Source organism: Ovis canadensis, chromosome X (genome assembly GCF_042477335.2).
Source record: "Ovis canadensis isolate MfBH-ARS-UI-01 breed Bighorn chromosome X, ARS-UI_OviCan_v2, whole genome shotgun sequence".
NCBI lineage: Eukaryota > Metazoa > Chordata > Mammalia > Artiodactyla > Bovidae > Ovis > Ovis canadensis.
Window position 1 is genome coordinate 53,485,063 of NC_091727.1, and position 13,769 is coordinate 53,498,831.

Below are 13,769 nucleotides of genomic sequence, written 5' to 3' on the forward strand. Positions count from 1 at the left end.
CTGTCTCAAGATAATTAGAAAATAGGGAACAGAGTGAACTCAACTTTTGCACACAATAGATACTCATCAGTTAGGGTGCATGAGGGCCAGAGATGAGCCAGGAGGCATGTCAGGGACACCAGAACCAGCAACATCCGGCATTACCCAGAGTTAAGGTTAGGGTTAGCTCTACCAGGAGGTGAGAGAAGAGCAAAGGTTTTTCTTTACTCCTGGGAGATAAAAACCACAGGATAACCCATTTAACCCTTGTGGGTGCCTGAAGTTATCCTGGCAAAGGCACTAGCTCTGACTCTGAGATGACATTGACAAATACAAAGGACCCCAGCAGATGAGTGGGGAGAGCAACTGAACATGTGCCTATAATTTGAGTGAGTTGGGGCACAATTCAAATGAATGGTTTAAATTCTGAAGGAGTGTGTGGGTTGTGAGAATGACTGTAGCGAACATCTGAGAGCATGCTGAGGACGCATGCTAACCAAGTGTTTATCATTTGTATAAATGGAACTGATGTCTAAATGAGCCTGTGTGATGCCAGCCTAAGGTCATGATGACTTTACCTTTGCCCAAATCAATGGCCATTGTTCAGCCTTTGTGTAATCAGAACTTTCTGACTGCACTCGACATGGTTGACCAACTCTCCCTCCTAGAAACTACCCCTTAGCTTTCATGACACCTCTTTTTCCTGGTTCCCCCTGCTTAGCTGTTTCTTGTTGGCCTTCTCCCTGAGTTCCTTTTTGGGGAGCCCATCTATCTCCTGGTATCAGTAGTGCCTCTCTGCTGAGGACTTTCCACTCTCTAGGCTCATTTTTTCCACTGAATTTCAGAATGAGACAGCCAATCATTTTCTGTCCCTCTACACCAGATGTTCCTTGAGTGAGTGAGTGAGTGAAGTTGCTCAGTCGTGTCCGACTCTTTGCGACCCCGTGGACTGTAGCCCACCAGGCTCCTCCGTCCATGGGATTCTCCGGGCAAGAATACTGGAGTGGGTTGCCATTTCCTTCTCCAGGGGAATCTTCCCAACCCAGGGATCAAACCTAGGTCTCCCGCATTGCAGGCAGACGCTTTAACCTCTGCACTTAGGCACCTCCAACACATATCCTAAACTAAACTTAGTCATTACCTCCAACATCTGTTCTATCTCAGTTCAGTCCCTGTTGTCTCTCTTAAAAGAAGCCTCCAAGAAGCTAGAAGGAACCTCTTCCTAAAGCTAAAATTTTAATATGTTACCCCCTCCTTGCTTTAAACCCTTTGACTGGTTCTCTCTCACTTCTAGGCCTCTCCATAAGTTGCTGCATTATAATTGTCTGACTTCAGCCTGTACAACACTACTTTTCAGCAACAACATGTGACTTTATAACTCCCCACAGTAGTGCTACCAGGTGAGATAAAAGATGCTCAGTAATGAAATTTGAATTTCAGATAAACAACAAATAAATTTTAGTATAAATATCTCCCAGGCAGTACTGGGGACATACTGATACTAATATTGTGATTTCCCTGATGCCTCAGATGGGAAAGAATCTGCCTGCAGTGCAGGAGACCCAGGTTCGACTCCTGGGTTGTGAATCTCCCCTGGAGAAGGGAACTGTTACCCACTCCAGCATTCTTGCCTGGAGAATCCCATAGACAGGGGAGCCTAATGGGTTACAGTCCATGGAGTCACAGAGTCGGAAACGACCGAGCAAGTAACACTTTCACTTCTTTTCACACTAATATTATTTGTTACTGTCAGGAGGGTGTGTAATTTCCTCAGTTCTGTCCTGCTACAGCAAAACTTTGAAGTGATAGACAGATCAGTGTTACAGCTCAGTTTTATTTGGCAATCAAACTAAAATACATCCTTGAGGCATGAGGGTGGGCCAACCCAAAAGACACAAAGAGAAGAAAAGCCAGAAGTTCAATTTGGGCTCCTCTTTTTATATGTTTTTTCTCCTCCCCTTGAGCCTGTCCTATGTAAATTGGGCTAGCCAGGAGGGCTGTTTGTTTCACCTGAGGTTCTCACTCCAGTCCTCCAAACTTCCTTTGTTTTATTTTCACAGGCTTTTTCCTTTCTTTGTCTTTTAGCCACAGCCATTATGGACTCCTTTTTCCTATTTTAACTACCTAACATTCCCCCTTCAAGAGATGGGAGGCTCAATTCTTTGGGAATGGGGCATCAAGGTCTCTCTGGCTACTTCCTGCTGAATTGGGACAGCGAGGGGCATTGGGCCTCCCTCTCTTGTTAGTCTCAAGTCTCAGAGTCCTTATAGCGGTGTCCATCTAAGGGTGAGTGATATTTTCCATGGTCAGCTGTAGTTTTATATATCTTTGTTCAACTGGCACTGCATGTTGTAGCTTGTTGACCTGGGCAGAGATAAAACGGGTTAGACAATCAATAATACATGGAGCAATCATAAGCAGCATCAATATGGTGATAACAAGGATTAGTAGGGGCATTAGCCAACTCCAAATTCCCTCCTGTCAGGAGAAGGATCCCCCAAAGAGATATTATAGCCACCCCAAGAACTCTCCAGCTCATTCTTTGAGATCCTGTAGGATCTGAATGTTTTTCTTGTGGACTCTGAAACTTTCTGTAACTTAGCTGGTGGTATTTACCCAGAAACAACACATCTCATTCAAGATGGCTTGAGTTCCTCTTTGTTCAGGGATCAGGAGATCTATCTCCTGTCTGTTTTGGAGTACAACCCTGCCAAGCTGTGTTGGCTTTTTAGAGCTATCCTGAGAAATCTTACCCTCAGAAACTTAATTTTGGGGGTGTTCATTAGAATGGCACTCATTTGCAGTCCTGAATATGTATCTGAGATCTCCCAGGGGCTCATACGTGTATTGAGTGTCCTCTTCTGTTTTCTTCCATGGCTTGACTCATGAGTAGTGAATCCAGGAGTTATGTCCTAGTACCTTGACTGCTGTGGGGGTATAGAAAGTACTACAGGGTAGGGGCCCTTCCACGTGGGCTGGAGTTGAGCATTTGAGGACCCATCTTTCCAGACTTTAATTAGGACTTGAATCTCTGGAGCATATAGTGGTATCTCTTTAGAATCTTTTGGGTCCTGGTTGACACACCACAAGCATATATCTTGTTGGAATTGCCCAATGGCCATGGTATAAGACTGGAGGGTCTGAGCCTCTGGATCTAGGAAGAGGTCATTGACATAAACAAAAGGTCTCCCATATAGCATCTCATAAGAACTAAGACCAACCTGCTCCTTACGGGCAACATGGGTGCAGAGGAGAGCTATTGGTAAAGCCTCCTTCCATCCCAGGGTGGTCTCCTGGTTTATCTTTTTTATCACTGATTTTAAGAATTGGTTGGGTCTTTCTACTTTTCCTGAAGACTGAGGCCTCCAGGCACAATGGAGATAATAAGTAATGTTCAATGCTTTAAAGACCCCTTGGGTGACCTTAGAAGTAAATGATGTCCCATTGTCACTTTGTAATGATCTGAGCAGACCAAATCTCGGAATGGTTTTAGGAAGCAGTTTTTTTTACCACCTCCTCAGCCTTCTCAGTCCAGGTAGGAAAGCCTTTAATCTATCCTGTGAATGTATCTATCATGAATAATAGGTATTTATACCCTTGAGAAACTGGCATCTGGGTGAAGTTCATCTGCCAGTCCTCTCCTGGGTAGGTCCCATGCCATTGGACAGGCTGGGCCAGCTAGGGTCTTTGAGCTCCTTGGGGGTTGTTTAATTGGCAAGTGGGACAAGAGGAGACCACTTACCTTATAGTCATTTGGAGGCCTGTTCCTCTGAAGGACCTTTCTAGTAATCCTTGGAGGGCCTTCTCCCCTAAATGAGTGGTGGCATGTAAGGAGTTAACCAACTTCCACTGGAGGTTCCCAGACATAAAAAGGAGTCCTTCCTTGTGGAACCACCCAACATGATCTTCTTGAAAGCCCTCACTCTTAGCTTTAAGAGTCTCACCTTCAGTATATGAAGGAGTTTCTGACAAATTAATCTGTGGAACTGAGGTGGCAACCCCTATTAGGTCATTGTTCTGTAATCCTGCTCTCTTAGCTGCCTGATCGGCTGTTTGGTTTCCTTGTGCCACTTCTGTGCTTCCTTTTTGGTGTCCTTTATAATAGGAGACTGAAACCTCAGTAGACTGAAACCTCAGTGGGCAAATGGACTGCCTCCAAGAGCCTAAGGATTTGATCACCATATTTGATTGGGGACCCTTGGGTGGTCAAGTGGCCCCTTTCTTTCCAAATAGCAGCATGTGCATGTAGCACCAGAAAGGCATGCTTGGAGTCAGTATAAATGGCTACTCTTTTTCTTTTTCCCAGCTCTAAAGCTCAAGTCAGGGCTATGAGCTCAGCTAATTGGGCTGAAGTAACTGGTGACAGAGGCTTAGCCTCTATGGTCTCAAAATTGGAGACTACTGCATATCCGGCTCTTCTTTTTCCATCAAAGACAAAGCTGCTTCCATTAGTGTACTAGATTTCCTCAGGATTGGTCAGAAGATCTGATAACCCCTCTCGGGGTTTTGTCCAGTGGTCCAAGGTTTCTAGGCAAGAGTGAAAGGGGTAGGCAGGAGGGTAGCTGGGTTAAGAACCTCACAAGGCAATATAGTCAGGCCTGGACTTTCCATCAGCACTACTTGATATCTGAGGATCCTTTGATCAGACATCCATAAATGGCCTCTCCCATTCAGGAGTTGTTTCACTTGGTGGCTGGTAAAAATAGTTAGTTTGCCCCCAAGAGATAGTTTTAAAGCATTTTCTATCAGGACTGCAATAGCTGCAAGATTTTGAAGGCAGGGAAAGATCTCTTCCCAATAAGGGAGTAGGATACTCAGGGACCACCAAAAACTGGTGAGAAAATATTTGTCCATCCCAACAGCCAAGTGCTCAGGTGAATCTTTTTGTAATTGCTTTTCCTATAGCACCCAAAATGGTACAGGTTTGGGAGGAGAAGGCTCAGGAGAAGGAGGTCAGGACAGAGTAGGTAGCCCCTGTATCAACCAAGAAATTCTCAGACCTACCTGCCACATCCAGTTGCACCCTTGGCTCCAGCCCCATAATGGTTACCTGTGACAGGCAGGCTGGCTGGAGTGGGCCGCTTCAGTCCTGTTGAACCATCATGAGGGAAGGCTTGGCACTTGACCTTGAGGCTCTTGGGTCCTGAGGGCAGAGTGCTGCCCAGTGTCCCAATTGATGGCATTTGTAGCAAGCTGTTTTAGGAGACCTGTCATGGTTTGGGCACTCTTCGGCCCAATGTCCTGCCTGTCTACAGATTGGGCATTTGCCTCGTGCCTTGTCCTTCAAGGACTCAGGGTTTGCCACAGGGTTTCCCTGGAGGGCAGCCAGCATCTGGGCATGCCTTGTCTCTTTCCTTTTCTCCCTCTCCTGGGCCTTGGCCTCCCTCTCCTGTTCTCTGTTATGACAGGTATTGGCGGCTGTCTGGACCATCTCATATAAAGAGGCAGCAGGGTCCTGCTGCTGTAGCTGTTGTAACCTTATCCTGATGTCTGATGCATATTGGGACAGGAATTTGTCCTGTAAAATCACCTGTCCCTCGTAAGAATCTAAGTCCAGATTGGTAAACTTTTGGAGGGCCTCTTTTAGACTTTCCAGAAAGGCAAAGGGGTTCTTGTTGGACTCCTGAGTTATTGCTGAGACCAGGCACAGTCCCACAACTAATAGGCTTCCTTCTATTTCCATGGGTGGACTTCCTCAGGGGTGAGTCTTTCTGAAGCTTATCCTACCCAGTACCATTGCAACCTGAGAGCTGGGTGTCCCCGGGTCAGGGTGCAGATCTCCAGGCAGGCCAAGGCATGACAGCCTCCTGAAGATTGAATCCCCAGGCAGGTCGAGGTATGTCGGCCTCCCGAGAATTGGGTCCCTGGGCAAGTTAAGGCATGTCGATCTCCTGGGACCCCTGGACTGGCGGATCCCCGAGCAGGTTGGGGTATGACAACCTTCCAAGGACCAGATCCCTAGGCAGGTCAACGTAGGTCGACCTCCTGGGACCCACGGACTGGAGTTGGGTGTCCCCAAGGTCTCCAGCGTGACCAGTGCTGGGTAGGATTAAGGGGTTGTAATCTTAACTCATTGCTGGTTTGTCCACTGAGGATGGGAATAGATATCATGATGTAAAGCAATCCAAGCCTGTGCCCTGAGACTGGGAACCTGGCAAAACAGCCACAGGCCCTATCCTCTTATTGCTCTGAGGGAATGTAAGTCACTGATTTCCTCCCCTAGTCCTCCAAAAGAGCAATTAGGGTGTTTCCAATGGTAAACATTTCATTGTCATAGACCCACTTCAGGCAATAACAGAAGTAATGACAAAGGAGTGGGCTATCTGGTCCTGTTAAGGGCATTAGAGTATTTTAATAATAAATGGGGTGGAGTGATGTTGCCTACAAGGGAGCAGGGTCCTGGTTGTAGCAGTTACTAAGTGGCTTAAGAACAAATTGATAAGAGGCAATAGACCAGATGTTCTATAAAAGTGGAGTGAAGATTTGATCCGGGGGTGTGTTTGTAACTTTAGGAGAACATGGTAAGAGTTTGGGCCCAAACAGCCTCCAGAGCTAACTCCCAAGGTGGCAAACATTATCCCTGGAAGTCCAGTTGCCCTTGAAGGGATGCCACCAATAGACGGACTTCTAGCAGGCATTGTGTGCCTGTCACCTGCCCTCACGGGTTCACTGAGAAACGTTGTTGCACATGTTGTAGGAAACATGGAAGATGAAGGCCTGAATATCTAGAGAGATTGGATATTATACAGTATTTCTCTCCCAAGGACCCGCTATTTTCTGGTTGTCCCTCCAGAAGACTGTAGGGCAACACTGTGGGCCCAGGAAAAGAGCATGAAACAGGAGGGAAGAGGGCAGGGCACAACTTTTGAAAGAATGACATAGCCCAAGGGCATAACATAAACCAATTAAAATCAAAATGGATCCAAGATGACTAAACCTTGATCCTCAACTTGCAAGCTAAATGACACACCTAGAGGTGACAGGACAGTTCCAAGGCACTGTCAAGAGACCCAGGAGTGGGTAGGCCCCCAATTGTTGGAATGACCCAGTTATTAGCGTATGAAATCACCCAGCTCATGGCCACCACACTTGCCCTCTGTGATGGCCCACACTCTTGTAGAGTGCTTCTCTCTGAACCCATACAAATCTACCTCTTACCTATTGCTGTATCTCTCATTGATTTTTTTTTTTCAATGAGACATCAAGAACCTGAGGTTCATTAGGTCCTGAAACCAGGCACCATGGGTTTTAGCTGGGCTCAAGTCCCAGTTGGATGCGACTGAGTGACTAAGCATAGCACAGAGTCCCTGCCACGTGGGTTTGAGTCCCAAATCTTAGGTAAACGGTTTCAAGTACAACTTTCAGGAATGGAAGGATGATGACCTGCCTAATACTTTGTAAGCAGTGGCACAGATGGAGAGAGGAGCTGGAAGATGGGAGGAAAAAGCAGTGGGGAATATGTGCCAAGGAATCCCCTTTATAATCTGCCAGAAAATCTGCTAAATACCTGACCTGTGCCCACAATTTTCATTGGCCTGATCCTTGGCACAAAGGAGATTAAGGACAGAAGAACCCTCACCCACTTGGCCACCCACTAGGACATAGCAGATGGTGCAACCTTTGGGACACACTGGGGAGTAGAGGAGCCCTTGCCAGAGTCCCTCAGTTGCACCCATTGCTGCTCGCCTGTTTGTGGGGGTTGGGGGGGGGGTGCAGGTGTAGAGGAAACAAGAAAGGAGAGACTGTAAAGGAATTAAGATTTTGTTAGCCATATGTCCTTCCAGCCATAGGAGCGAGGACCTCCTACCTTAATCAGAGGTCTTCTGGAACCTGAGCTGTGTGACATTTCTGCCGAATTTGCTTTTGTTGTCCCAGTTTCCAGCACACTGGGCTTCTTGTCACTTCCACTGCACTGGGCTTTCTTGAGTTCAGCTTCCACCATGGGAGCTTTCACTGAGTTGGGCTTCTGCTGTGCTTGGGCTCCGCCTCGTGGGGGCTGAGCTGAGGTTGTTTCAGCCAGGTTAAATCTGAGAAATGGCACCATATTCCTAACAACCTTACAAAGGAGGTACTTTGATTTTATCCATTTCATGGAAGAGGATAAAGAGGCACATTCAAGTAGCTTTCCCAAGGTCATCCAGTTAGCAAATGATGAAGCTGAGATTCAAACCCAGACCTCTGGTATCAGAGTCTGTGCTGAAAATTCAAGGAGTTGAATTAGTAGGATGCCAAGGGATAATGGGTTGAGGACACTGGTGGGAATGGGTAAAGAGAGAGGAGGAATGAGAGAGTGTCTACACTGTCCAGAAGAAAAGTAGGAAGAAACTGCTGGGCTGGAGAAAATAGAAAGGCCCACAGATCAACAGGGTTCAAGGATATAAAAGAAGTGGTGGAGAGAAGACCTGAGATGATTGAGAGAATATGGTCAGAGTCAGAGGCGGTGGTTTGTAGATGTGGGGGAATCTTTCCAGGATATGACAAGGTTAACAGTGTGGTTTAGACAGAGGTGGTTAAAGTAGAAAGGAGGTGAAGGTCCTTGGAGCTGAGCATAATTCTTCATGAAAGAATCATGAAGCTGGCCTGAAAATTCTCCCAAGATTGACTGGTTTATTCCTTAATTCATATTGATAGTGTGTAGTACATGTCAGGCAGTGTTCTTAGCATGAGGTAGCCAAGAGGTAAAGGACAAGATCCTGCTGCCATGGGGTTTACCTTCCAGCACACGGAGAACACACAAACACTCACACAAACAAGGCCAGGTTAGACAACACTTAAAATCCTTAAGGCACAATTCCACAGTGCCAAAAGTTTTGGGAAGTATCAGGCTGTTTTTTCATACTTTGGAGCCCAAACTCATTAGGTGACAAAACCTGACCTGAAATAGCATAAGGCTATTTGTAGTCTTGATTCATTCAATGTAAATTTTCATATTTTTGCCTCTAGAACTACTAATGTTTAATAATTAGCGACACTCCAGACTTTTCTTGGTCGTTATGTATAGAGTATATGCAGTATATAGAATTATGTAATATAGGGTATGTGTCTTCAGAATTGAAAAAATTTCGAATTCCAAAGCATATCTAGCCCCAAGTTTGGAAAAAGATGGTGGACCTGTAATTACTATGCAGAGAATTCAAATATGCAATGTGTTGATTCAAAAAACTGGCCCCTGCACAGGAAGGGCAGGGAGAGACTGAAGAAAGAGGCAGACCATTCCAGATTGGTAGGTGGCAGATTTAATGAGCAAGGGAACTTCTAAGGTTTGTTCTGGGTGACCAAAAGACTAGTAATCTCCACACCCATCTGCCAGAATCTTAAAAGTTTATATAGAGGGGCTCATGGGATTCAGTTAGGTGGTATTCAGTCCAGATGGTCCCAACACCTTACTCTCTCAAGGCTATGTCCTTGAAACAGCTCTAACTGTAGGAACAGTGAGCATATTCCAGGGACAGAGGCAGGGTATGGAGTGTCCCAATGCCTGGGTCCAGCTCTGTGGTCAACCTGAGGTTACGTCCTCTTGATGACATCCTCCAACACAATGGAATGGCAACTAAGTGGCTCACAGCTTGAGAGGTGAGGGAGAGGAGGTGACATTGAAGTTTAGTTCTGAATGACCAAACAATAGCAACAACAGCAGCAACAAATACAGTCATGCAAAGATCAGGAGAGCATTCCAGGCAGAGAGAATAGTTAATTCAAAGATGAACACAGCTGGGGTGGGAAGATAAATTGGGAGATTGGGATTAATATATAAAAACTACTATACATAAAATAGCTTCCTTGGTGGCTCAACGGTGAAGAATCCACCGGCCAAGCAGGAGATGCAGGTTCAATCCCTGGGTCATAGATGCTGGGAGAAGGAAATGGCAACCTACTCCAATACTTACTCTTGCCTGAGAAATCCCACCGACAGAGGAGCCTGGTGGGCTCCAGTCCACGGGGTCGCAAAAGAGTTGGTCAGACCGAGTGACTAAACAACATCATGTATAAAATAGACAACCAATAAGAAACTACAGTATAGCACAGGAAACTCAATACTCTGTAATGGCCTATATGGGAAAAGAATCTAAAAAAGAGTGGATATATGTTTATATATAACTGATTCACTTTGCTGTACACCCACAACTAACACAATATTGAAAATACACTACACTTGAATAAAAATTAAAAACAAAAGAAAGAACACAAACAGGGCACTGCGGTTGGACCATATTTGGCTCCATTAAGAGTGATATCACTGAGGGATGGGGGCGCCTCATGTTGTCTGAAAGATTGTGAATCTGGTACTAAATCCTTTCATGGATATGGTGTAGTGACCATGAGTGTGGTAGTAAGTCAACATTTAGGAGGCCCAGAGGGAAGTTTTCCTGGGTGGGAACCCAGATAGGGAGATACTTAAAATAAAGGAAATACACAGCTCAATGAGGCTGAAAATGTAGACTAAGGTTATGGTCTGAAGACCTTGGTTTGGGGAGAAGTATATAAAGAAGTCAGATAAGGTAGGCTCAGAATTATAATTAGGATACTGGTGAAAAGATGTTTTAGGGTGTTCTGGGTCTTAAATGACAATCTCTGGTTGAGGTCCAATGTGAAATGTGTGATCTAGGCTTTGGGGTTTAAAATAGGTGGTTAGACATAGAGGACAGTACCAAAGGCTCAAAGATGTTTTTTGCTTCTCTGCTTATGCCTCTTTGGGTTTGTGTTTCTCAGCAGCTGTCTCAGAATGTCGTTTTCTAGTTTCTCTTGTTATGGCTTTCCACATCCGTATCTCTGAGAACCTGTCGGTCACCTCAACATATTTCTCTGTATGTGGCTCTCACAATCACCATCTTTGTATATCCATGCCTGGGTTCTAGAATCTGGTTCTTTGTCCCTTCCTTTGTCTGTGTCTGTACTGAAATTATTTCTTTTTCCAACTGAACTTTCCAACTTCCCTCTCAGAAGGCATGAACCTTTTATTATTCCTCTGATTATTTTATCATTCCTCTATTATCCCTAGTGCCCCGCACAGAGACTGGAATATAGGAGTCTCTCCGATATGTTTATACTTGAACCGAGGCTTTTTCCGAGGAGTAAGGAACACTTTCTCAATCTCCTGTCCCCCTCCCCCCAGCCCGGGGGTGTGGTAGTGTTGCGACGCGGCTATTCGTCGCTTTTCCCCGGGCGTAGAGACTCTCTGCCTGGACCTTGCCCCGGCCGACCTTGCCCCTGCGGCGGGTGACGTGAGAGGCTGGCGCCCACTTGTTTGGCTGAGCGGCGGACCGCCCACCTCGCCGGCCCCGCCTCGCGGCTCCACCCCGGCCAATTAGCGAATGCCCGACAGTCCAGCCCTGTAGAGAGGCCTGAGCAAGATGGCAGCTGCATGTCGGAGCGTGAAGGTAAACGGGTTTTCGCCCTTCTGCACCCGCTGGGACGGCGCAGCCGTAGAACCAGCGGGGAGAGATCAGTGCTGGGAGAAAGCATCACTCTTATCTAGGCCTGTTATTGCGACGGTGGGGCTCGGGAGGTGAAGGTCAACTCTCCGGGGCACGTGCATGTGGGGTGACTGGATGGCTGTCTGAGAATGAGACACCCAGAGGGTCCCATCATTAACATGAGGAGGCACATCTGGGTCAAGTCGCGGCGGTGACCGGGAGCCTCCCTCGCAGAAGCCTGGAGAATGGGTGGGGGTGGTCCGCACAGTGTAGCTGTTGACCGAGCTCCTCTTCACAGGGTCTGGTTGCCTTAATAACCGGCGGAGCCTCAGGCCTAGGCTTGGCCACAGCGGAGCGACTGGTGGGGCAGGGGGCCACTGCTGTACTTTTGGACCTGCCCAACTCAGATGGGGAGGCCCAGGCCAAGAAGTTAGGGAAGAGCTGCGCCTTTGCCCCAGCCGACGTAAGTGGGGTTACCTCACCTCTCCCATGGGGTTCCTTTTATAAGAGTGCCTGTCTATGTGGGCAATGGACCCATCTCCTTTTCCCTTTTGGTCTGAGCTGTTTTCATATGCCTCTGGATAAAAAATTTCTAAAGCTGTGATTCACAACAGGGAGGAGGGTGGGGAGGTAGGTTGGGGATTAGCCATATCAGAATCTCCTCAAGGAGATACGTAGAGTTATTGTGCCCTGTAATTTTAATATTTACAAAGTCAAAAAATTTATCCTGAAACAAACTACAGAAAGTAAAGCTGGACGAAATCATATTAGCAAGTAGGGGTACCAAAAAGCTAGTTTATCTTCATATCAATAATTCTCACAACTTATCTGATCCACAGCAGTTGAGAATCTCCAGGGGTATGTAAGTTTATCAAAAGAGGGTATAGATTTTAAAGATGTTTTGAAACACTGCTCTGTAATACCTAACATTTTCACCTTTGTCTCACTCTAGAGTTTTCTTTCCTTGGTCCCTCCCTTGCTTACACAATTCTGTTGTCACTCGAAGACTGGATTTGCCCTGCGCCCCCCACCCGCCGCAAGATTTAGTGGTATGTGTGTGATGGTAGATGAATACCTTCTCCACTTTTCCCTTTGAAGGTGACCTCAGAGAAGGATGTGCAAGCAGCCCTGACTCTAGCAAGAGAAAAGTTTGGCCGTGTGGATGTGGCAGTCAACTGTGCAGGCATTGCAGTGGCCAGCAAGACATATAACTTAAAGAAAAGCCAGGCCCATACCTTGGAGGACTTTCAGCGAGTTATCAATGTAAGGCCTTAGAGGTTCTCCAGGGGTAGTAGTAAGAAGTATCTGACTGTGAGTGTCCCCACACCCACAAAAGGCTACCTCTGCTTCAAGTCCTATATCATGTCTCTTCTGGTCCTCCAGGTGAATCTCATGGGCACCTTCAATGTGATCCGCCTGGTGGCTGGTGAGATGGGCCAGAACGAACCAGACCAGGGAGGCCAACGTGGGGTCATCATCAACACGGCCAGCGTAGCTGCCTTTGAGGGCCAGGTGTGTGAGTAGGGACAAGGCTTGTACCCTGGTGACTTGTTGGGGGCCCTGCCCCCTATGACATCCACTCCCTCTCCAGGTTGGACAAGCTGCATACTCTGCTTCCAAGGGGGGCATAGTGGCCATGACACTGCCCATTGCTCGGGATCTGGCTCCCATGGGTATCCGGGTGATGACCATTGCTCCAGGTAGACATACCCCTCCCCGCCACACCTGGGATTGGGTGGGATCTGTGGGCAATTGAGCAGGGAAGGTATCTACCATCTAAACAGCAGCAGCCTTCTATCTCTGGACATAGGGAAGCACCACAAGTAGAGTTACGGTGAGGAGGGACCAGGTAAATATAAAAGTGAGGGTGGGTCTCTGATTTTGGCTGTCTTATCTAGGCCTGTTTGGCACCCCGCTGTTGACCACCCTCCCAGATAAAGTGCGCAACTTCCTGGCCAGCCAGGTGCCCTTCCCCAACCGACTTGGTGACCCTGCCGAGTATGCTCATCTGGTACAGGCCATCATCGAGAACTCATTCCTCAATGGAGAAGTCATCCGGCTGGATGGGGCCATCCGCATGCAGCCTTGAAGGGGGAAGACAGAGAGAACAAAGGTTCCTCTGTCCCTCCCCCTCCTGGAGTGCTCTTCTCCAGTTCGGAAGGAAGCCCAGTAGCCATTCTGTAACCTCTGCCTATCAGTCACCCTGTGTGCCTAATAAAGTCTCTGTTTCTCATGGAGGAGTGAGCAGCACTGTGTGCTGGGGGAGCTGGCATGGGGAAGAAATGTGAATGGGTGAAGACTGACAGGGTTGGATGCTCAGAACCCATGGGTGGGGTGGGAATGGCAGTACCTTACACTTTTTGTGTCCTATTACAA

At 47.1% G+C, this 13,769-nt stretch overlaps 1 protein-coding gene and 1 long non-coding RNA gene across 2 annotated transcripts; one reads left to right on the plus strand and one right to left on the minus strand.

Annotated features, from left to right (window-relative positions):
- Window positions 1–1,793: 1,793 nt before the first annotated feature.
- LOC138929918 (uncharacterized) lies at window positions 1,794–7,985 on the minus strand. The gene is made up of 2 exons (XR_011446072.1): window positions 7,787–7,985; window positions 1,794–3,788 (listed from the first exon to the last, which is right to left on the minus strand). It is a non-coding gene; the product is annotated as an uncharacterized lncRNA (long non-coding RNA).
- Window positions 7,986–11,101: 3,116 nt separating this feature from the next.
- On the plus strand, window positions 11,102–13,630 carry HSD17B10 (hydroxysteroid 17-beta dehydrogenase 10). Its single transcript, XM_070291637.1, has 6 exons — window positions 11,102–11,357; window positions 11,692–11,856; window positions 12,492–12,656; window positions 12,777–12,905; window positions 12,985–13,093; window positions 13,292–13,630. Exons 1-6 carry the CDS (start codon window positions 11,331–11,333, stop codon window positions 13,480–13,482), a joined length of 786 nt encoding a protein of 261 aa, XP_070147738.1. The 5' UTR covers window positions 11,102–11,330; the 3' UTR covers window positions 13,483–13,630.
- The last annotated feature ends 139 nt before the right edge of the window (window positions 13,631–13,769 follow it).

Excerpts from the sequence above, each read along its gene's own strand:
- HSD17B10 (XM_070291637.1), top strand. The coding sequence starts at position 11,331 with ATGGCAGCTGCATGTCGGAGCGTGAAG. Across the intron at positions 11,358-11,691 it reads CTGCATGTCGGAGCGTGAAG|GGTCTGGTTGCCTTAATAAC; the intron begins GTAAACGGGTTT and ends TCCTCTTCACAG. Across the intron at positions 11,857-12,491 it reads GCGCCTTTGCCCCAGCCGAC|GTGACCTCAGAGAAGGATGT; the intron begins GTAAGTGGGGTT and ends TTCCCTTTGAAG.